The sequence below is a fragment of the Bos taurus genome, chromosome 25, assembly GCF_002263795.3.
Source record: "Bos taurus isolate L1 Dominette 01449 registration number 42190680 breed Hereford chromosome 25, ARS-UCD2.0, whole genome shotgun sequence".
Taxonomy (NCBI): Eukaryota; Metazoa; Chordata; class Mammalia; order Artiodactyla; family Bovidae; genus Bos; species Bos taurus.
Window position 1 is genome coordinate 39,722,024 of NC_037352.1, and position 23,665 is coordinate 39,745,688.

The window sequence follows — 23,665 nt, forward strand, 5'->3', positions numbered from 1 at the left end:
AAAGATGTCCTGTTTTAATTAGTATTAAAAATGGCATATGATAATCATTTAAGACATGCATGTGTGCTTGTCGTTCAGTCCTATCTGATTCTTTGTGACCCCATGGACTGTAGCCCACCAGGCTCCCCGTCCCTGGGATTCTCCAGGCAAGAGTGGGTTGCCATTCCTTTCTCTAGGGGAATCTTCCTGATCCAGGGATCAAAACCTGGTTTCCTGAGGCTCCTGTATTGGCAGGTGGATTCTTTACCACTGAGCCACCTGGGGAGACCACAGTCAATTAAGTCAATAACAGATATTTCTTGAAAATGTTTATGCTTAATAAAAATGTTAATATCTTTAAGAAATATGCAAGGAGGTGCCAAGCTTTGTACAGTTCTTTCAGTAGGAAGAGGAGCACAAGCCTGTGCAGAGTCCAGGCGAGCCGATGGGAGCCTGGTGGTGGCAAGAGGGAGACAGGACACAAGAGAAGTTTGCAGGGGGCAGGAGAAAACAGGGCCCGGCCTCCCAGAAGAGCGGCTCCAGGAAGTAGGGGTGTTTCAGGGGTGAGCAGAAGCAGGAAGACCCCTGGGAAACAGGAGGGAAGCAAGTTAAGAGCCAGGCAGTACACACCGACTTGGAGGGAATTTATAGAGGGGTCAGCTGGCTCCTCTTCCTCAGGGTCAGCAGTGTGCTGAGAGAGTGAGGAGCAAGGGCGGCTGGGGGAGGGAGAGTTGTTAGTGTGGAAACACTGACCGTGGTCCGAGATGAACACGGTATATATTTTCCGAAATGACCTATCAGGAGGTAATCAAGTTCCTTAGGCAAACGTCCTTCTCTTTTTAAAATCAGAGGGTAGAATTCCCTGAGCACATTTAGAATTCACACCTAATACTCTACTCACTTTATGCAATAAACATAATTTATAGGAAATCTTTACTGAGATCCCTTTAAACAGTGTATTAACGGCACACCCCCAAGGGCTGTGTCTCTGCGTAATCCGTTTCCCGTGCGTGCCTAAGTGTGCTGTGGGCATGCACACACGTGTGACTGGCTGTGTGTCCCCTGTGAGCCTTTTTGTCATTCAGCTCATGGAAATAAGGGAGTGTGTCATTTATCAGCAACCTAAACTTACTGTTAATAAAACTTCTGGGCTCTTTTTCCTCCTGCTATGTGCAAGCTCCTTTCATTTACTTCAAACAGAAATATATACGCGTTATCAAGACATGCAAACCCAACCTTCTTCAAGTAACTGGGAATATGGTCTAAAATTACTAAATTGGATTTCTGTAAAGTTGTGTGTAGGGGAGCAGCTCCAATAAAATACCATTTCCACTAAACTTATTCCAGAAACCACACTTTCAGCCTGTTCATACTGAGGATCCAGTCACTTCCTAAACATAGCCAGTAATTTTCCCTATTCACTCAGATGTTTTACTTTTATTATTTGGGGGGCTCATATATCAAGTGACCTGTTCAGTGTTAAATAAATATTCACTGCAAATGGAGCTTCTTTTTGATTGAATAGTCTGCACTTGAAAAAAAAAAATTAGAAAAAACTGTGCACAGAGAGAATCCCATGTAAATGCTGAAGGAAGACCTACTGCCTGGGGACTCTGAGTCAAGACCTGCTTTCCCTTAGGGCAGGTCTAGGACCTCTTTTCAGAGAAGGCAATGGCACCCCACTCCAGTACTCTTGCCTGGAAAATCCCATGGATGGAGGAGCCTGGTAGGCTGCAGTCCATGGGCTCGCTAAGAGTCGGACACGACTGAGCAACTTCACTTTCACTTTTCACTTTCCTGCATTGGAGAAGGAAATGGCAACCCACTCCAGTGTTCTTGCCTGGAGAATCCCAGGGACAGGGGAGCCTGGTGGGCTGCCGTCTCTGGGGTCGCACAGAGTTGGACACGACTGAAGCAACTTAGCAGCAGCAGCAGCAGCAGGACCTCTTTTCAGCACAAGCCAACTGCAGGCCATCTGATGAGCTCCACGGCCCACGCGTCCCTCTGTTCTTTCCATGGGTCTGGCCGACCACCGACAGACCCAGATGATGTTTTTATCCTCTTTCACCTGCTGGCTTAAGCAGCTTCGCCTCCCTGCTCAGAACCCTCTGTCCATGAGAACCTGCTGGGTCCCCACTCTCGCCCAGCCCCGGCTCTCAGACCTCCTCCCCTGATGCTGCCCGGCAGTGGGCGGCCTCCCTGGGCTGGGCCGTGAAGCCCAGTTCCTTCTCTGTGTCTTGTGTGATCACGGATGTTCTGCTGAGACACACATTATGTGACCAAGTATTATGTGAAAAGCCCTTCTCTTGGCGGGGGGTGGGGGGGTGGGCGGGGCAGGAGAAATGCACACTTATCTGTTAAGTAATGATTGGATTCATTCAGGAGGTTTTGCTCCTAATGGATTCTGAACACATAATCGCACATATTATCAGAATTAAGGCTCTTGTTTACTCAGACCAAATCAGAAGCACAGTAGGAAAACAGGTTTGACTTCTGTCTCTGAGGCTGTCAGGACAGCGATGTTCCGTGGTTTGGACTTATGCTGGGAGCTGCTGTTGGCATTAAGGGGTTTTCCGAGGTGGTTCTCTCCAAATTCTTCGCTGTTGAAATTATAGTTGAAAACGTGGATTTTCCCCTGGGTTTGCTGAAGTTTGGTTTCACAGTGTTGTGTTGCAAAAGAGAGTAAGTTGCAGAAAGTCATTTATCTGGGGAAGAAGATCAGCGAAGGTGCAGACGCCAAGCCTCAGTGTCCCCTGAGAGCCAGGTCGGCAAGTCCCAGTCCCTGCAGTCTAGGACCTGACCCCTGATGGAGTCCACTCCCCTCCTCCCATCCCCTGGCCCTGTTTGAGGATCCCCCCCTAGGGAAAAATCCTAGAGCTGCACCAGTCAGCTTTTGATTGGTATTCTTTACAGGGCTGAGAAAATGTTTAATCAGCATAATAGTCACAGAAGCCTTTGTATATATTCTTCCCACATCTAGTCTATAAAAGTTTATTTAGTTTTGTTGGGCTCATAAAACAGAAGTTTAGACTTCACAGGGTTCAGACTCCTCATTTTACAGATGGAAAGACTGAGGCCCAAATCCTCAGCAGTGAAAAAACCAGAAAACCTGTGAAGTTTCATGGTGAGCTGGGTTCTCTACAAAATAGACTCAAACCTTCAGAGTGGAAGCCAGGCTTTATAATAAAGGCCTTTTTGTATAACAATGTTTGAGTGCCTATGATAATATTGTTTCAGTTCTAAAAGAAACTAATTAATTTTCATCAAAAGCATTATGAATTTAAAAAAATCAGATGTGCTAAAAAATGAATGAAAACTAATGAAGGAATATCATCAATTTTAGTTAATTTGGAGAAGGAAGAGCCAAGTTCTATTTTGCAGGTGATAAAATTTTAACAATTTCTTTTCCACAATAAAAGTTCCTTTTTAAAAATTGCTAGAGACAAAGTTAATAAATCATATGCCATCTGTAGTCAAAGAGAAGACAATTTGAAGCCAGGGTATTCAACTTGGTCCAGAAGACAAAGGAAGGTGAGCCCACGCTCTGCAGAATCCTAGTCAAGGAGAAAGAGTCTGTCCTCCCGTCTGGGTTGGCACCAGGCCCCACGCCTGGAAGTCGAGAGCCCAGGGAGGCGCAGGTCTGCACAAGCCCCTCCAGGATCAAGTCCCACAGGTGGCTGCTGGCTGGGCCAGGGCTTCCGCCTGCACAGTGACTGCGGAGGGGCTTCTGCCGGCGCTCGGGGCGCCCTGTCCCAGGGCGCGCGGGCGGGCCCCTCCTCTCCTTGCTGCCGCCTGCTCTCCTGAGCCTCCACAAACGCCGCGGCTGTTTCCTGGCCGCACGTGTGCTGACACCATGCTCTCTTTGCCATGCAGACTTGGATGCCTTATTGTCAGGCTGTCAGGGAGTCCATTCCCGGGACGTAGAGTGAGGAAGGAAGGGGGTGTTCCTCGCCCTCGGCCGGCATGTCAGCTGGACTGGGCTGCTGGTCTGGGCGCGGGAGGTGATTGAGACCTTCCTCAAAGTGTCTAGGTGACTTTCCCCACTTGTTATGCATCAAGGCCCACAGCAGAATGGGTGGCCACAGGCTTGGGGACGAGTGAAGCTTGGGATGACAGTTTCGGCAGCAAGTCTCTCACTAAGCTGTCCTTTCTGGTCTTGAACTCCGAGCCATCTCCCTGAACTAACTGGAGGCTCAGAGCGGTCCAGGTCCATGTGGGTTCTCTCTAGAGCAGTCCTTCTCAAGTTTTACTATCAGAATCTGGAGAGCCGGCTGAGCCACAGGTTTCTGGCTGTGGCCCCAGAGGTGCCGGTCACTAGGTTGGGGTGAGACTCTGAGAATCTGGGTGTCTAGCAAGTATCCAGGTAATCCTGACACTTCTGGTCCCCGGACATTCTTTGAGCAGCTTTGCTCTAGAACCTTTTTACAGCACCACTTGAGAACTCGGCTGTTCAACCAGCAGCATCACCTGGGAATGTGTTAGAAATCTTGGCTTTCTCAAACTTTACTGTTTAGAATAGGAATCGCCTAAATATCCTGTTAAGATGCAGAATTTGATACAACAGCCGTTAAGATGGAGCTCAGAATTTTGCATTTATAACAAGCTCCCAAGACGATATGATAATTATGGTCCAAGGACCACACTTTGGGTTTGGTCTGATAATTTTCAGGGATGGCTACATAGTAACATCACCTGGGCACTTAAAAAGGGTCCTGAACCAGCCCAGTAACTTTCTTGGGTGTCCAGGGTTAAGGAGAGAGTCATATACTTAACGATGCGTTTATTCCATTCTGTCGCTTTCCCTATGATGTTGTTAAGTACCCTGGCCCAGCACTTCTGAGTTTCCTGTGACTTCTCCTTTGTCAGTGGGCTCCCATTTCCACTGTCCGGGCCCTTCAGGAGGGCAGTCAGCGGTCCTCAGCTCCACACCCCCTGCCCCACCTCTTTCCCTGTTTCAACTTTCATTTCCAAACTAAGCACAGACCTCTCACTACCACTTTCACTGAACGTGGGCGTCACATATTTATGCCCATATCAACCATAAGAGGATTTTGAGAAACTATATCCCCTGTATCCCTTTCACATCTTTTAAGCTTACATTTTAAATGGTTACATTGAATCCAGGAGATGGTGAATGACAGGGAAGCCTGGCGTGCTGCAGTCCATGGGGTCGCCAAGAGTCGGACATGACTAAGCGACTGAACAACAACATTTAATTTCTAGTGTATTTTAAATAAACCTTCAGATCACTCTTTCCCAGGCACCTAAAAGGGACCTAGATTCCTTTGTGAAATGATGCCAGCCTTCATTCATTTAAAAATCTCCTTTTAATGTCTAGAAATTTATGTCATTCTTTTTTCTCCTTCAATCCATGACAGAATTCTATTCATTGTAGTATGTTTTATGTTTGAAAGTCTTTTATCATTGCATCACACTTCTCTACATAAGAAAGGAGAGATATTTCATTTTTTTCAAATTCCTCTAATTCTAAAACTCTATATGTTAAAAAAAATTTCTAGGTTGGTTATCCATTATAATTATTATTAATATTTAATAAATCAAACCAACATATATCATTACAAATTTTGAAAAATACTGAATATAAAAAGTAAAATTCTACTGGTAATGCATCTCTTAATGAGATGAATGAGACTGTTCTCTTTTTAATTAGTTCATGTATTCATGGATGAATATTACTTCCAGCTAAAATGAGAAAGCATTCAGCATCAATTTTATTCCTATTTTTTGTTTTTATAAATGTATGCACCGAGAAAACTTATTTTCATAAATAAGTAGATGAGAATGGAAGTTTCATTGTAACAATGTCAGTCACTTCTTTGACATTATTCCGATGGCTATGCCCAAAGTCACACAGTAATTTATCACCAAACATTATTTTTCATGATCTATTGGCTGACAACTTGACTAGGTCCTCCTTCCATTTTGTTGAAAGCTAAGAACTGTAAGCCACCCAACTTGCAAGAGGATCTCTTACCCAGTTATTAAGGGCATCTGCTTTCTCAGCACTGACCCCAGTGTTTGAAATTATCCTTCGTCTGACAAGTGGAGGGCTTGACAGTCCAGAGCAATGCAAGGAAGAAAGACTAGCCTTTGGTAGGACGAAGCCTCTTCCCTTGTGTGGTGGGAGAAAAGCAGTTGAGAAAGGGAGGGGATGCCCTGCTCCTTTGCTGCAGACAATTCCTTGGGCAGATCAGTCCGGGAGACAGTCCATGCGTGAACGTGGGGTAGAAACTGGTTCCTGGAAACCCATCCATCTCTGGAGCCCCGGAGTAACTGAGCCCCGACTTTAGGTCCTGGATGGAGGCGAACCCCGTCAGTTAGTGGAGAGCAGAGGGCACCAAGCAGCCAGGCAGCAGGGATGACTCCGCTGAGCACTGTGAGATGCTCCCAGCTTCTCTGCCTGACTTCCGCTCACCTCTTTCTGATAGAGATCGGGCACTGCAGAAGACATCCTGCTATGAGAAGGACAGTAACCGGTGCCTGGCTGGCATCCTTGTCAGGGCAGCTGTCTGGGACCGCCGGGACTGCCCATGAGACTTGGGTGGCAGCCGCTCTGGCTCCCCGCTGTCTTGAGGGTATGTGGATCCAGGGCCACCAGCTCTTCAGTGTCCATGTGGAATCTTCTGGATTTTTTAAGGCTGTTCACATTTCCTGAACAGGCCTATCTGGGCCTCTGCTCAGACAGTCTGCTTCTCGTCCCGGAAGTTTGTATGTTCCAGCCGTGAAGAGAGTGGGGTCTGTTGACCCCAGGCCCTGCTGTGCCCTAATCAGGGCAGCCTCCTCCCCAGCTCTTGAGCCAGTGAACTCCTACTCAACCCTTGGTCTCAGTCAGCATCAGTCCCTCAGGGACCACCTTCCCAGGGTCCCCCGATGAGGCTGGATGTCCACCCTGGGGTTTCCATAGTGACCTGGGCTTCTCTCTATTACGGCTCACATGCTTCTTTAATCACCTATTTAATTAGATGACCTTCTCACCCTTGGTTCCTCTGACTATCCAATCTAGCACAAGACTTGGCGTATGAGATATTCTGTAAGGAACTGTAATGAGGTCATCAGTCACTTACCAAGTACCCCACACTGGCGGTGAGCTGACCACTTCTTTGGGGTGCCGTTAACACAGATTATTATAGACCCTGGAGGTGCGCAGTGCCGCTGCCCCAGAGGAGTGACTGACCACCCGTCTTTGCCAACAGAAGCCTGCCCAGAGGAAGCCGCTCTGTGGCTGCAGACCTTTGGTGCGTGAACCCAGGTGTGCATCTGCTCACACCAACAAGGGGGCTGGAGCCAGAGTGTCACTGGTCACAACAAGCCCTCGCCACCTCTACACAATTCCAGGAGCACATAGAGACCAAAGGCAGCGCGCAGGTGGCTTCAACGGGAGTCCTTTTGTACACAGAGTGTTATGTGTTCTCACAGGGCTGTTCTGTCTACTGTACTCCCTGGACACATGCGGTTACTAAAATTAAAATAGTAAAGTTAAAAAGCCACTTGCTCAAACACTCTAGTCACATTTCGAGTACTCAACAGTGCCCTGCGGGTACTGGCCACCACACTGCACGGCTCAAGTAGAGAGGACCCCCATCATCACAGAAACTGCCCATGGGTCAAAGCTCAGGTGCCCCCAGAGCAGTGGCTGGAGATTCAGAAACATTTCTCTCTAAAGAGGGGGTCTATCAACACAAACACCCGAGTTCCTCAAGAATGAAGAGACTTCTCTCTCACTCTGAAACAGCTGCCCATCTCACAGCTTTAAACCTGCAATCATTCAACATTCCACAGGAAAGTTTTCCCCAAACAAAGAACAGTGTGCTCCCCGGGAAGACCCGAGCCTCTGCCTCAGGAGGAGGTGCTCAGCCAGGGAGACCGCTCCTCTGGGGGAGCTGGCAACTTGTCAAACAGTTTCTGAGGTCAGAAAAGTTTCTCTCAATGCTTAAATACTGGTTCATGGGTTTTTAAGGTGTTGTGTGGACTAAAGGAGACCCGGGAAAGGAGCAAACACATCCCACAGATGGGAAGTCTGGACTCCTGATCTAAGACCTCAGGAAAGAAGCTACAAGAGATAAAAGAAATTGGGGGCGGTTGTGAACTGAATGGTCTTCCCCATCCCATGGACTGTAGTCCGCTGGGTTCCTTTGTTCGGGGGATTCTCCAGGCAAGAATACTGGAGTGGATTGCCACTTCCTTCTCCAGGGGATCTTCCTGACCCAGGGACTGAACCCACATCTCCTATGTCTCCTGCGTTGCAGGTGGATTCTTTACCTGCTGAACCATTGTGGAAGCCCTAAAATCTCTATGTGGAAGCCCTAACCCTCCTTGTGACTAGATTTGGAGATCCAGCCTCTGCAGAGGGAATTAAGGTAAAATGAGGTAATGAGGTCAGCCCCGATTTGATAGGACTGGTGTCCTTATTAGAAAGGAAAAGACGCCAGGCATCTCGCTTCCCTCCCTCCCCCGACGGGTGCACAGAGGACACAGCTGTCTTCAAGCAGGGAGAAAGGTTTCACCAGGAAGCACCCTGGCACCTGGCTCTGGGACGTGCTGTTTACACTGCCCTGTCCGTGGCATCTTGCTGTGGCAGCCTGAGCTAGGACGAGAGTTCTAACTTGTGTGTCTAAGTCATTTTGTGTACACGTATATGAGTCATGCATGTAACACATGAGTTATGAGGAAATCAGTTTCTATGGATCACATACTGGACGGCTTAGAGATGAAGAGCGTGTGCTAATGGTCCAGTTGTAAAGCAATCCCTCTCTTACGTTACAGTCTGATACACTGGTGCTATATCACGCCACAGGGCTCGGTCAGCTCTGCCCGCAGAAGGACCCTGCTCCTGAGAAAAGTGATACTGACGGCTTGGAGGCTGTAATTTCACTGATCTGTTCTATTTATCTCTAACGTAACCTGTCTCTTGAATTTTGTTCATGTTTTCTCTATATAAGCCTACACTAATAGTCATACAAATAAGAACCACTGTGAACTCTTCTCACAAAAAGAGTTTCTTCAACACACATCTCGCACATATTAACTTAATGCTTACCAACCAGAGGGCTTCCCTGATAGCTCAGTTGGTAAAGAATTCGCCTGCAATGTGGGAGAGCCCGGTTCAATTCCTGGGGCAGGAAGATCTGCTGGATAAGGGGTAGGATACCCACCCCAGTATTCTTGGGCTTTCCCTGTGGCTTAGCTGCTAATGAATCTGCTACAGTGTGGGTAGACCTGGGTTGGGAAGACCCCCTGCAGAAGGACTAGGCTACTCACCCCTGTATTCTTGGGCTTCCCTGGTGGCTCAGACAGTGAAGAGTCTGCCTGTGATGCGGGAGACCTGGGTTTGATCCCTGGGTTGGGAAGACCCCCTGGAGAAGGACTAGGCTACTCACCCCTGTATTCTTGGGCTTCCCTGGTGGCTCAGACAGTGAAGAATCTGCCTGTGATGCGGGAGACCTGGGTTTGATCCCTGGGTTGGGAAGACCCCCTGCAGAAGGACTAGGCTACTCACCCCTGTATTCTTGGGCTTCCCTGGTGGCTCAGACAGTGAAGGATCTGCCTGCGATGCGGGAGACCTGGGTTTGATCCCTGGGTAGGGAAGACCCCCTGGAGAAGGACTAGGCTACTCACCCCTGTATTCTTGGGCTTCCCTGGTGGCTCAGACAGTGAAGGATCTGCCTGCGATGCGGGAGACCTGGGTTTGATCCCTGGGTTGGGAAGACCCCCTGGAATAGGGAAAGGCTACCCACTCCAGTATTCTGGCCAGGAGAATTCCATGGGTTGTATAGTCCACTGGGTCACAGAAAGTCGGACATGACTAGTGACTTTCACTTTCACTTTCCCAACCCTACCTTTTAAAGCAGGAGAAGGATTAGAAAAGGAAGGGGCAGACACTCAGGACGCGTGGGGAACGTCTGCCTCCAACTTAGGACGCCCAGGGGAAAGTGCTGGTTTGTCTCTTGCTCCCAACAGTGCGCTCTGACAGCAGAATCCGGCCTGCCTGGATCACCAGTACGTTGTCAGGGGCCAGCACAGCACTGCCGCTCACCAAGTGCTGAATGAGCTCAGGTGTGCTGAGTGAACCAAACAGTGGACGGATGGGTGGATGGATGGGCATTCTAAGAATCTGGGATTTAACTACATGATCAGGGACAGCTGAGAGCTGGGAGCACAGAAAGCAGGGGGGATGACTTTGTAGGGAATTTAAGAGAAGAACAGACTTTGAGGCAGGAAGTGGAAGGACACAGGCTAATTTGATTTCCAAGCGACGATGTCCAACAGCACCACCTGAGATCCTGTTCTCAGGGCCTAACTTCCTGATCACTTTTTCTCCTGTTACCAGGAGGTGCATAATCTCTTGGACGAGGGAGAGAGAGAAAGAGGGAAGCCGGAGGCCAAAAGGAGTCATTAAACAGAAAACAATCGATAATTGAGGAGGCGCATGGGAGCAAGACTTCCATGTCAGGTCACCTTACTAAGTCAAGCAAAGAAGTTAAATAGTTAGAAGATAATCAGGATTTTAGAGTCATCATGGACTTAAAATCATTCATCCAACTTTCTGCTTAGCAAGGACTGGATGCTGAGAAGTATCGGGAGAGAACATTTGACCGAAGGTGACAGTTACAGTCACAGAATCAGTGAGTCCTCCTAGGAGAAGTGAACAGCGGAAAAGCAAACAAAACATTGCACCCGAGGGTGAGACAATGGAGAGGCCTCCCGTGTGGGAGTGGAGGGAACCGAAGGAGCTGGAGACCCCTAAAGACAAGGAGCTGGAGGAGGACAAGAGGACAGCTGGTGAGAAGGCACCGAGCAGCCACAGGTGGCAGAGGTCAAGGGCAGGAGGGCACAGGGACTTCCCTGGTGGTCCCCTGGCTAAGAATCGGCCTTGCAAGGCAGGGCACGTGGGTACCACCCCTGGTCAGGGAACTAGGGTCCCACATGCCTCTGGGCAGCTAGGCCCGCACACCACACCCGCAGAGCCCGGGAGCTGCAGCAGACAATCCCACACGGCAACAGAGAATCTGCGTGCCGCAACTAAGACCCGACACAGCCAAATAAATAAATGTTAAGGAAAAAAAGAACAAGAGAGCACAAATAATGGTCCATTGCGCAGGGTGAAGAGTGAAGACAGGGAAGAAAGCAATGCATTTGCTTCACTCATTCACAAGTCTTTACAGAGTCCCTATTACTTGCCACGCATTCTTCGAGCCGCGCAGAGAAACAGACGCCCCCCCCCCGCCCCCGCCCCCGGCCTGGCGGAAAGCACATTCTGGTGGAGAGAAGACGCGTGTTTGAAGCTGGGGGAGCGGCCACCAGGACGGCAGGTCTAGTGGTCTCCAGCCCCACAGAGCACAGTCCGACCCCAGACATCCTCTCGTAACCACCTCGCTGGTGCTGCATCCCTCCATCAACAGGAGACGAGAGGACAGAGCTCTGCTAACAACGCTTCTCTGGCCCTAGAAGAGAAACGTCCATTCGGCATTTAACATGCTGTATCCTCAACATTTGCTCATGGATCCACCTCTCCTCAAGAAAGAGCGAGCTCAGGAAGAGCAGGAATCGTGTGTCTTATTTTTTTTTTGGCCACGTGTGGCAGCATGTAGGGTCTTAGTTTCCTGATCAGATGGAACTCATGGCCCTTGCACTGGCAGTGTGGGGTCTTAGCCTCTCTGGACTGCTGGGGACGTCCTAAGAACCACACGTCTCATTCATTTACTTAGTTTTCTCAGTGTCAAGTATAATGCCTGGTAGATATTAGGTGCTCAGTGTTTTCTGAACAAAATACCAGGGAGGAAGTCTGAAGTTCTTAAATGGGGGTTATACATTTTGGAAGAAAAATGAGAAGCCAAGGAGACGGCCCTGCAGCACTTCTGACTGCTCCTCTTCAGGTGTTTGGGGCTGAGCACAGGGTGACTCTGGAATGGCAGAGGATGCCAACTGCTCCCACAACGATGCTCCAGCTACTTCTCTGTGCATCCTGAGTGTTCTTCCGGGCCAGGGATTCAAGATGTCTAATGACCATCAGGCCAGCAGGGTAGGGGCACCAACCAGTCGGCACTGAAGCCCGTGGGGGCACACTGGTGACCACCCAGTCCCTCAGGTGCAGACTTCAGAGGTAGATACAACCCAGCTGATGTCAACGCCAGGACAGAGTTCAAGAGAGCAGAACTCCTGCCCTCATCTTTGTAAGAGCATGGTCACCGTAATGATGCTTTTAATGTTGTGGTGAAAATGAAGAAAGGAATGAAAGGCTCTAACTACACCTGTTCACTTTATATTTCTTTATGATGGTAACATTGTTTGCATAGGTTTTTCTGAGGATGTTTTCCTCTATTGAGTTTGGTCTTCCTGAGTAAACCACTGAAACTTTCTTAAACGAGCTATTAACCAAAGGGCAGCCTGTCTGTCTGGTTTTCATACGTAGGACACTCTGACTAATCAGCATGCTTCCCAGAGTCTGAAGGGATGAAAGGGAGCAGGCTGAATTCGGGAGCCATTAGTGCTGGGAACCCTCCCAGATGACAGCAAGCCTTGCTGTGCTTCGCCCTGTCTGAATCCATACAGCCACTGAGCAACACCCTGATGGGGAAGTACGTTAGCGTGTGGACAATCTTCCAAGGGAAGTGAAGGGAGCTGCAGGGAGAGGGTCATTTAATGCCAGCTGGGATACAGCTCAGCGAACTCCATTATCAGTAGAACAGGCAAACAGACAGACCACCCACCCGCGGGGCCAGCCGACTGGGTCGCCGCCACTGACTTACATCTCCTGGAGCTCTAACTCCTACTCCCAGGCCCCGGACCAAAATGAAAAACCAGCCATCCTTCCACCAGAGTTTTTGCTCTTCTGGGTTTTTGTTTATGTCCTGCTCCCTGGGAAAACCACACAGTACATCCTTCAGGCTCCTCAGATAGTCATTCTCATCTGCAACTAAGGTGAACCAGAAAATCCCGAGCTCACATATCTGTGATCCTATAAAACTACAGGAAAGAGCAGTCCTCGGAATCCATCTTAAGAAGCTACGCTTGCCTGACGTTCCTGGGCTAACAGCAAGTTACACTGACCATCAGAAGTCACGCTTCTTACACTCGCAGACGCCCTGCTTTGCCAGATATCGAGCTACACGAGGCTGTGAGAGTGGGGACTGACTTTGTGCCAAGCAGGATATTCCTGAAGATCATGAGAGGTGAGAGGGCACAAGCAGGATAATTGCCTGAAATAACAAAGAATTACATGCAGAGACCACTGCGGAGGACTCACCAGTTAGAACACAGAAAGGGTCTACTTCTTAAGATCGGTTTCTGGCTCCTATTATTTATGACATAAATGTCATCTTTTTTACATTTCGGATACAAAATGTTCTTGGAAGAGCAGGGGACTCCGGCACTTGGGATCTGGTAATGGTCTTCAGAGCAGCTGAGTGGCCTTTCTCTTTAACAACATTTTACCTGATTTTCTTAAGATTTGATTTAATATTCTCAGCCACCGTGTAAAGAGCTACAATTTTAATTACCTGCTATAACTGCCTTCTGTAAGAGCCAAAAGAACATCATTTATTGTGATCAGTAATAAAACATTATGACTAAGCGGTAAAGGTAGATCTGAGCTGTTATCAGAAGATGACCAAACATCAGGCTGCCTACTTAAGGCCACAACCAGTTTAAGGACTTTCAATACGATTTTACAAATTGAAAACAATTCTGCTATCTAAATAATCTACAAGCTGGAGTTGGAAAAACCTCAAAAAGGCCTAAGGAAGAGAAGCTAAACAGATGTTTCTGAATTATCAGATTCCGAATACTGAACTCATTCATAAAAAGAAATGGTACTGGGAAGTGTGTGTCGTTTTTATTCAACAACTGAGAAAACCACGTTTACAACTAACAACTAGTTCTGCGGTCTCATCTCAGATGATAACTACAACTTTGCCTGGGATTTCCCCAGACAAGATGGACAATGAATAGATGTTAGAGTTCATAAATGATTATACAGAAAATTCAATTTTCCATCCCATTTGTCTGTGCAGTCTAAAAACTCCTTATCTTTGGTCAGAACTAGGAAGATACTGCATAAGTATACAGTAAGTTAAAATGTTACAATATTGAGTTATAATGTTGAGTTGCTCTCCAAATGTTATTAAGTTTTGAAATGTTATGTTTGCATATTATGAGCCTATAGTGAAATGTTCTTCAATTCTCAGTTACCTAAATTTAGGATGTGGCTGTTGGCTAGGGTTAAGACACTGGACCCCAAAGTCAAGGGTAAAAGTTGTTAGAGGTACTTCTATTGACAGTTCTCCAGCTGCCTCAAGAGTCCTGTGTTTAAATATCTGGCTATAGGGACCTCCCTGGTGGTAGAGTGGATAAGAATCTACCAGCAAATGCAGGGGACACAGGTTCAATTCCTGGTCTGGGAGGATCCCACATGCTGTGAAGGAGCTAAACCCGTGTGCCACAACTACTGAGCCTGTGCTCGGGAGCCCGGGAGCCGCAACTACTGAGCCCGCGCTCGGGAGCCCAGGAGCCGCAGCTACTGAGCCCGCGCTCTGGAGCCTGCGAGCAGCAACAAGAGAAAGCACCTCAGTGAGAAGCCCATGCACTGCAGCCAAGAGTCGCTCCCAGTTGCTGTAACTAGAGAAAGCCTGTGGGCAACAGTGAAGACCCAGTGCGGTCAAAAATAAACACATATCTGGACATAATCACCTGAAGTGGTACGGTTAGTAAGGGGGCAGGAGGAGAGGGGTTTTGGGGAAATTCTTAAAGCTGAGTTTTGTGGAAGAGTCTGTAAAAAACCTGATTAGGCAAATCACTGCCTAATTTATTTGTGCCCTTAAATAACCATGTTATAATTGGGAGAAGTAAATGAATACTATGGCTCATTTACCGCATCCAGCTGGTCAGGATCTGCTTGGTGAATGGACTTCCTCCGTGTACTCCCCTCACTCCCGGGGGGCGTCTCATTCACTCAGTCTGCAAAATGCACCCCAGCGTGTCAACAGGAATGCTTGGGAAGTGGGGGAGCAAAACCGTGCCTGTGGGAAACACTGAGACCAACCACATCCCACCTGACAGCCCACGTGGTGTCTAGTGTTACAGGAAACACCGCCACTTAGCTGTTGGATGTTGTGATTTATCGCCCTGATGTGCGCTGGTCAGCGCTGGCTCCAGTATCATCTCCCACGACACCCGAAAGCCCACCTGTGTCCAGGTGAGTGGGGTCTAAGTCCAGGCCACCCGAGCTGACCTCAGCGGGTCGCAAAACGGGGCCAGGCTCCACACTGCGTCTGCACAGGCAGCACACGGGCTTTACCAGGACTGAATGGTTAGCGGAAGTGGTTCTGGGGTCAAAACAGAAGCTCTCGCTTTTTAAAACACAGCCTCCTCCTCTGTGGCCAGGTGTGGAAGAGCTCCTGACAGAGAACCTCCAGACCAGGGGGTGCTGCCTCAGGGAGCGGCCACTTTGCCCACACATGTAGCCTTTTCCTGGGGCTCCCCGCATCAGTACACAGCTCACACCAAGGGCCCGGCCCAGCCTCCCTCCTAGAGGAGAAACTAGGGTGTTTGGGAGTCAGACAGACCTTGGCTTGAATTCTCAACTCTCCATTTAACTTCTTGTGCTTTCCGTCAATAGCCTAACTCCTTAGGGCCTTAGCGACCTCAGCTTTGAAATGGGTGGATCATTAACTCCCAGGGCAGGTGTGGCATTTCAGGAGGAAAACGTATGTGAAACACCTATCTTTATCTCAAGGAGCAAGTACCCTCTACCTGTGCCCTTGAGGAGTCACTCAACAGCTTATTTATAAATTATCACCAAATCTGATATAGCTTAGACAAGTTTTTGCTGTTACATCACCTAAAAGAACTTTTTAAAAACCAAGTTATCATTTCCATAGCATAAGTTGACATCTGAAGTTTTTAAACACAGATTTGAAGAAGTGTAAAGAATATAATTTCTGGTATATTTTAATATTTTAATGTTCTAGTATATTTTAATAACATAAACCATTGCAGTACTCTTATATGTATCCAAAGGAACCTAAATATTTGATAGAGCAGGTCTAAGGATTTGATACGCATCAGCACCCATTTAAACAATTCATGAACAACCTCTAGTTTTTAATAGTCAAAAATTTTCCATTTCTATTTTCCTTTCTGAATTTGTGTTTCCATTATATTCCTCCAACAGGATTTTATCCTAATTTATTGTATTTAATGATTAAATGTATTTTATTGATCACCCTATCACAACCTCTGAAAAACTATGTATATAAATTAAAAAATTCCCAGCAAACAAAGGCTTCCAGAGTTTAAAAAAACCTCATGCTCTAAATTGAGCTACTGTTACAATTATTACTTGCACCCTCCAAAAAAAAATACATGTATAACAAATTTTAGTGAATATTATATACAAGAAAAAAAATCACAGGACATGCATGAGATGGATGGCAAGGCTTACCCTCATTCTAATCCTACTTTTCTTTTTTGTAGAAGTAACTGCTGGGAAATTTTGCTCATATAAAAAAGTAGATGAAAATGGAGGGAATTCTGTTATAGAAATCTCTCTCAATTGTTTAAATTCCTCTTAGTATACCACAAGTCACAGAGTAATTTATTAGATATGTAGACTACTATTTGTTCCAATAACAAATAAACTCTGCAATCTCAGTGCTTAGCACACAGAGTTTTCCGCTGGTTGTTGGCTATTGTTTAGTTGCTAAGTTATGTCTGACTCTTTTGTGACCCCATGGACTGTAGCCCACCAGGCTCCTCTGTGGGAGCCTAGCATTCTCCAGGCAAGAATACTGGAGTGGGTTGCCATGCCCTCCTCCTTCAGGGGATCTTCCCAATCCAGGATTGAACCCGTGTCTCCTGCTTTGGCAGGTGGATTCTTTACTACTGAGCCACATGGGAAGCCCTTTCCCACCCACATTGAGTCTCACGTAGCTGGGGTGACTCCCCAGGGCTGTTCTTTCCATGCAGTGGTTCAGCCTGCCCTGCTGGTGGCTCCACCATCTGCATGTGGCCCCTCCATGGTGGGCCCACAGGGGAGGGGGAGCATGAAGGTGGCCTGCTAGCTCTTGAACACATGGCCTGAAGCCACCGCCCCTTTCACTCACTGTTTGCTGAGTAGAGCGGGGCAGTCCCCAAACTGCAGGTCTGGAAATGCCTGGCCATACTGAAAGCAAGCGGGCTTTCTGTCACTTGGCGATCGATCACGGAAGATTGCTTATAATAAAGTGTCAGCTGACAGTGCCTTTGGGATTTGCCTCATTTTGTAGACAGCAGCGAATTGAAAACACCTGATTTATAAAAGGATTTACTTCCCAGCTATTAGAGTACTTCACTGTCTCAGTTCTGACACCGACATTTAGAATTACCCCTTTGTTTGGTTCCTGGAGTTTGTACCCTCAGATGACGCCTGTACTGAAGATTTAGGAAGAGTGGGACACACGCCCATAGGAGAGGGACAATGGTGAGAAAAGTCTCCCGACACTTGGGGCATCCTCAGGACGGTCTGGGTTTTATCTTTAATTTTTAATTATTATCATTGGCCATGCTGCGGCTTGCAGGATCTTAGCTCCCCAACCAAGGTTCGAATCTGGACCCAGGCAGCGTGAACACCGAGTCACAACCACCGGACTACCAGAGAATCAATCCCTAGGATGATCTGATCTTTACAAAGAAGATGAGGAAGCAGTTGGAAACAGCTGCCCTGAGAATCACACCAGATTGCTCACCCTCTGGGAAGTCTCTGTGCACCCTGGGGGGCATCGTAGCCCATGTGAGGAGCACTGCTTTGGGAGAGTGGAGATGTTGGGCACCCCAAATGTGCTTGAAAGCGGAGGGCAAATTACAACTCATGCTTGAACCCAGCACCCCAGGGTTTACCAAGGACGAAGTTAGACTGAAATAAGTCACAGAGGGGGAAAAGGAAGACAGCTTGGAATGAGAAAAGATGGGAATTCGATGGAGAGAAAACGAGTAGATGACAAAAAAACAACCTGGCTTTGTCTCGTGCACGTGGGGAGAGAATCAGGGCCTCGTTGTTTTTAATCACTTTGACCTTTATTTCTCAAGTCTGGCGGAGAATCCCCAGCTGTACACTTATTCCAAACCTCACCCACCACCGTGGACACCTACACCAGAACTGGCATTCTCGCTTGTGTTCTTGAACTGGAACCGTAAGAAGAGAACTAATCGTCAATGCCGCTATGCAGATGGGGGTCCACCAGTGTGACGGCCCACCACACACTGCACGCAAGCGCCCCAAGGCAGGTGGAAAACTCTCATCTTCCAGGCAGGCAGGATGCCTTCCTACGTCCATCTGCTCTCAGAACCTTCCAGTGGGCCCTGGTTTCACCTTTGCCTGGTAGGTGGATTCATGTATTTGTGTATTTTTAGCTAAACTAACTCTGACAGGGTAGACAACTGGATACAAGTACCCCTGGGGGGAAGTCACAGATCTGAGTTACAAGCCTAGCAAGGGAGACAGAAATACAAATGGCAACATCGACACCCGAGCCCTTCATCAGCCACGTTCCAGGACAAACGCCCTCCGCAGTCAGATGTTGAAGAGCCTGTCCAGAGAACTGAACACTATCAGGAGGACCGAGCAAAATATGGGTTTCCATTCACCAAGTGTATCTTGTGTCCTGAGACACGAACTGAAGATGGAATGACGCCGTCACGATTTGCAGGATACTCAAGATACCGTGTTCTTCACCTTCCTGTACCTCACCTGTTGGTATGATACATGCTCATTCCTCAGCACAGCTCAGTGTGCACACATCAGGCTGCAGTCCATGGGGTCACAACTGAAGTGACTCAGCACGCACAAGCTCAATGATTAAATTCTACTGTGAAGGACACTTCCTGTTTTTATGTTTCTGAACATTCTGGCGGTGAGGTACCATGTAACCTATAAAGTCATCGCTGGATCTGAAATTGGTCGTTTGTAATAAGACACTACCTCCAGATTGCTTTCTAAAAACATTTCAAATCATTCCTATCACTTTGGGCATCCAGCCCACGTCAAAGAACAAGAGAAAGCCGCATGCTGAAAGGTCCCTCTCTGCCTGTGGTGTTAGAGGCACGAAGAAAGTAAGACGGAAGTTTATCCGGGCACACGAAAGCCATGCTGTACAGGGCAGTCCTCTCGGACGAATGCTCGCAGACATTATTCTCAGGAATTCACTTTCAACTGCTAACTGTATACGAGGGCTGCGGTTAAATTAGCATTATAGAGGACAAAAGAGTGTTAAGTGGGCTTCAGAATTAAAAGCAAGGGTTTGCCAGCCTCAAGGAGCATCAGCTGAAATGATATCCTATCTGCAAACGCTGTTTGAAGAGGAGACATTAAAATGAGAGAGGTGAGAAAAGCAGGAAGGAGAGAGCAGTCGTTTCTTTCCTAATCTAAGCTTCGTGCCCAGCAGAGAGTCTCATTATGCTGGACATTCTGAAGATTAGGTCAGAGCTAATGATGTGTCTAAGGCTCGTATGAGGGCGTTGAAACAATAATCGGTTAATCACTGTACAGAACTCGTCTCATCTCCTAAACTCTATCTTTCCCTTTTTAAAAAAGAAACTCTCATTCACAGATTAATTCACTTTAGAAGATCTGATCCACACGAGTTAAGTCGATGTAAAATCTTCAAAGGGAAAGCCGAGCGTGGCTTGACAGGTGTATGGAGCTTGCCTGGGTTTGCCCTCAGACTGGAAACGCGTCCTCTCAGGCGAGCACAGCCCGTTCTTTTCCTGGCGTGCACCTGAGCTGCGGGAGTCGGCCATGAAAAATTCATGCAGCGTGCTTCAGCGGTCCACCTACGTCCTTAACATCTGCTGGCTTCACATCACGTGAAAACTTCAAAGTGAATCCACCCCGAGATCGCGGCAGGCTTTCCCCGGGAGCAGGGGTGGACAGCCCAGAGATGGCCTCCCCTTCCCGGCAGGCAGGAACGCCCGGCAGGACGCGGTGACTTACCCTCTTAACCACGTGCAGGGGCAGGGCGGGGAGCAGCGGGGGTACCACGGTCGGGCTGCACGGCCACTCGGATTGCTGTGCTGCCTCAAAATTTTATTTTTAATCTCAACCTTTTTGCTTCCTATAAGCTTCCCGTGTAGCCAAAGTATTCAGCCACTGAGGTGGTGGTAAGGTTACTGTGCGGGGAAACACAGCGTCTCCTCCTGCCGGCCGGGTGATAGGGGATCGCTCACTTGGGTGGGTCCAGGCACGGCCGGCCTGGGAGCTGCTCCAGCTGGACGCCAGGCTGTCCCAGCAACAGGAACAGTTTAGTATGATGACTGCAAACAAGCGGTGGGCTGTGTGGCTCTCTCCACTTTTAAGTTAATTACAGTGCAAGCCACCAGGAATTTAATTGCCAGCAGCCTACCACCTTGATCAGATTCACTACAGAAAGGTTCCCTACTTTATTCTCCTGATGCCAAGGGAAAATTTATCATCGTTAAATGATAATTGGGTGTAATATCTTTAGATTCTCCAGAAATGCTGGCTGGCAAGTTTCTAAAATTTTTCATCAATCTTGTTTGGTATTTTTAAGAAGCCTACATCAGAGGAAAAAAGATGTCTAGGTCTGAAGAACACACTGCATCTTACTGTCTGCGTGAACAGGTCTCAAGAGTGTTTCATAATAAATTTATGGAGTTTACTTTTTCTATAATTTTAATTTTATTCATTATTTATAATCCCATAATAAATCCGGTGGAGGTGATGCACCCTCCGTATTTCTCATGGTGCTGGCAGGGGTCCCCCCACCCCCACAGTGTCCCCACAGTCCAGAGAGGAGAAACACCTGAGCAGTCACTCTGGGGCCTTCCCTGGCGTCCACTGGGGGGCCCGTGGTTAGGACTCTGAGCCTCCACTGCAGGGTGGGGGGGTTCCATCTCTGGTCAGGAAACGAAGATCCCACCAGCTGCAGAGCACGGTCCAAAATTTTAAAACAGAAATAAATAATAGTAAAAATAAATAAACAAGCAATTCTGGGGTTTTCTGCAGATTTATCAAGACTTCTGATCTTTAGAGGTTTTCTAAATAGAACTCCAGTGAGAAAATGCATGATTGGGTGCCATTTAACTTTTAGGGAAATACGTCAACAGGCCAGTTCACTCAAGAATTAAAACATGGTTGTCTCCTCCGTCTCCTTACTTGTTACATTCTATCTGGTCCCCATAAACAGCAAGGAACACAAAAGCAGACAGAATGCAGATCTTCTCCTAAGACTTAGGATGAGTCTGTGCATACCATCACATCCTTACATCTCACCTTCTACACATTTTACCTGGTGCCAACAAAAAGATAAAAATACACATGGAACAAAATGCAAGGCAGTTAATTATAATATTTATGAGCTGCTTCTAAAATGCTTCTTGGTTAGACACTGAAATTATTAAAAAATTTACATATTCTAATTATCTAAGGCTTGGTACTGTGTTAGCATGGCAACCTGCAAACCCACTGTATTGGCTCATTTTCCGGCCCCATAGGAAACTCCTGGGTGTGGCTGTTTCAGAACTTTGCGAGGTCGGCATCAAGTTAACCAGAATATCTGTGCAGCACCCCCCACCCCCAATAGACTAAGGTCAATTTTTTGTTTCTGACTCAGAATTCTACTAATCTGACCTATTTTTATTAGCCTAGTACATACTTTACAAGTGAGTGTTGAATCAGATTTGCTAAACAGAATAAATGGCTCTAATGATGTAAGTTGGAAATAACTAATTATCACAGTCTACTTAATAACACAGTTTCCTCCATCCATGGGATTTTCCAGGCAAGAGTACTGGAGTGGGGTACCATTGCCTTCTCCGATTAGTATTGAAAAGTCTTCATAAATCGCATTTTTTACTGCTGTGATTCTTGGTTCACGGGGTCCTTTAAACAGCAGAGCAACGCACATTGGATGTTGTGAGCCCAATGTCGAATCAGTGGACACAGCTCTCCACAGCCCGAAGAGGCCCCACTGAAGGCCAGACCTGCACCATCTGTGGTCTGGAGCTGAGGACTCAACTCCCAGGAATTACGGTGCTGACGACAGGGTGGTGGCCCCCTGGGAGCACTTGCTGGGCACGTGCAGGGCAGGTGAGGGCACACTCGGTTAATGCCCGCTGCCTCCTGACCCCGGTGCTGGCTACACTCTCCCAGGAGCTGTGCTGGGCCTAAAGCAACTGCATCATTGGGGACCAGGTGAGGCAGACGCTGTGGTCGAGCTCATCTATGACACAAAACCACCGAAGGGGAAAGCCATTCCTCCAAAGAGCTTTGTAAAAAGATGAAATCTACCACTATACAGACAAAGTTACTTAACTCACTCTATTATGATGTGATCATAGTATTCTGAAATTTTCCACAACCATCTTCCAGCTGTGTTTTCTCAACAGCACAGTCCCTGCCTTTCCGACCATGAAGCTTCTCGCTGCAGACATTGGTGGCACTTCTGAGACTTACCTTTGATCTCTTTCGGCTCCAAGTTCTCGCTTCTAATCATTCCCCACTTCTCTGGCAATCAGCTCTTGGACGGACAATTTTTGGAGCCTTCTTTCGAAGGCCAAATATGTAAACTAAGTTGCTTCAAACTAAAACTTCCTTAAATAAACTGAACATTTAACTGTGACATGTGTGCATTTTCTTCATGATCCATGCTTTTAGTTATTCTTAAGATACACTCCTAATTTTAACAAAACTTAATATCTGCATTTTCTCAAAGGTTTTTTAAAAATTAAAGTAAAAGAACACAACCTGTGGCCTAATCTCGTCCCATATAAGTTTCATGGATACGACTCCTTATAAGCCCCAAGATGTTCTGTTCTTAAAAAACATATACGTTAACAGAGTACCAAAGCAAAAAAAAAATTTTTGTCTTTAAGTTCCCCCAAATAAATAAGATCTTGCATTTACAATTACTGGTCGGGTTCACATTTCCTGCCAGTCACTTCAAGGAAAGCAGCTATAGACAATGGATCAACCCTGAACCATAACCACCAGCCAGAGAGGCGAGACTTGCTGCACAGCCCTGCCCGTGAGTCGCGGCATCGCCGCGCCCAGCGTCACCCGCCCCCGTGGCCGTGCGGGCCGGGCACTCACTGGCTATGCTCAGGTGCACGGGCGGGCTGGTCTTGTTCTCCCCGTTTCTCTCGTTGACCGCCTGCACGTAGTAGGCCCCCGCGTCGCTGGCCGCCGCTGCCAGGATCACCAGCTGGTTCTCCAGTGTGATGGCTCTGCGTCAGGGGAGAGGAAAGGACAGGGTCAAGGCCCACCCACAGAACTTCTCTGCAAAGCACGTTAAGTCACCAGGCCAACTGCAAAGGAACGTCCACAGTTGGGTTTTGTTTTTTGTTTTTTAGGTTAAAACAAGATCTGGAAGGACAGAAACGAATCCCCAGGCTGACCTAAGGAATGAGGCGGAGGCCGAGCCTCCTCGGTCCAACGATGCACTCGCTCCTGCCGGGCAGGGGTCTGGGAGCCCCAGATGCCACCTCCCCCAGCTGTGGGAAGACAGCCTTTGGAACACACACACCCAGGGCTTGTCACACTCAGAGGTTCCTCTAGGCCATCATCCCTGACTCCTCATATACTCCAGTCCTACGGTGAAAAGGAACCCCTGGGACACATCTGACCCGCACACCTTCTCTTTAGAAATGAGAAAACCAAGGATCAGAGAGGTTATGT

General features: G+C 47.7%; 1 protein-coding gene across 4 annotated transcripts in view; it reads right to left on the reverse strand.

Moving 5' to 3' along the window:
* The window catches only part of SDK1 (sidekick cell adhesion molecule 1), a 746,454-nt gene that overhangs the window by 269,467 nt on the left and 453,322 nt on the right, over positions 1-23,665 (reverse strand). For all 4 annotated transcript variants that reach the window (XM_024985294.2, XM_059881629.1, XM_059881630.1 and 1 more), the window contains exon 5: positions 23,081-23,214. In XM_024985294.2, the coding sequence (XP_024841062.1) occupies positions 23,081-23,214 (134 nt within the window). The remainder of the gene's footprint in view (positions 1-23,080; positions 23,215-23,665) is intronic.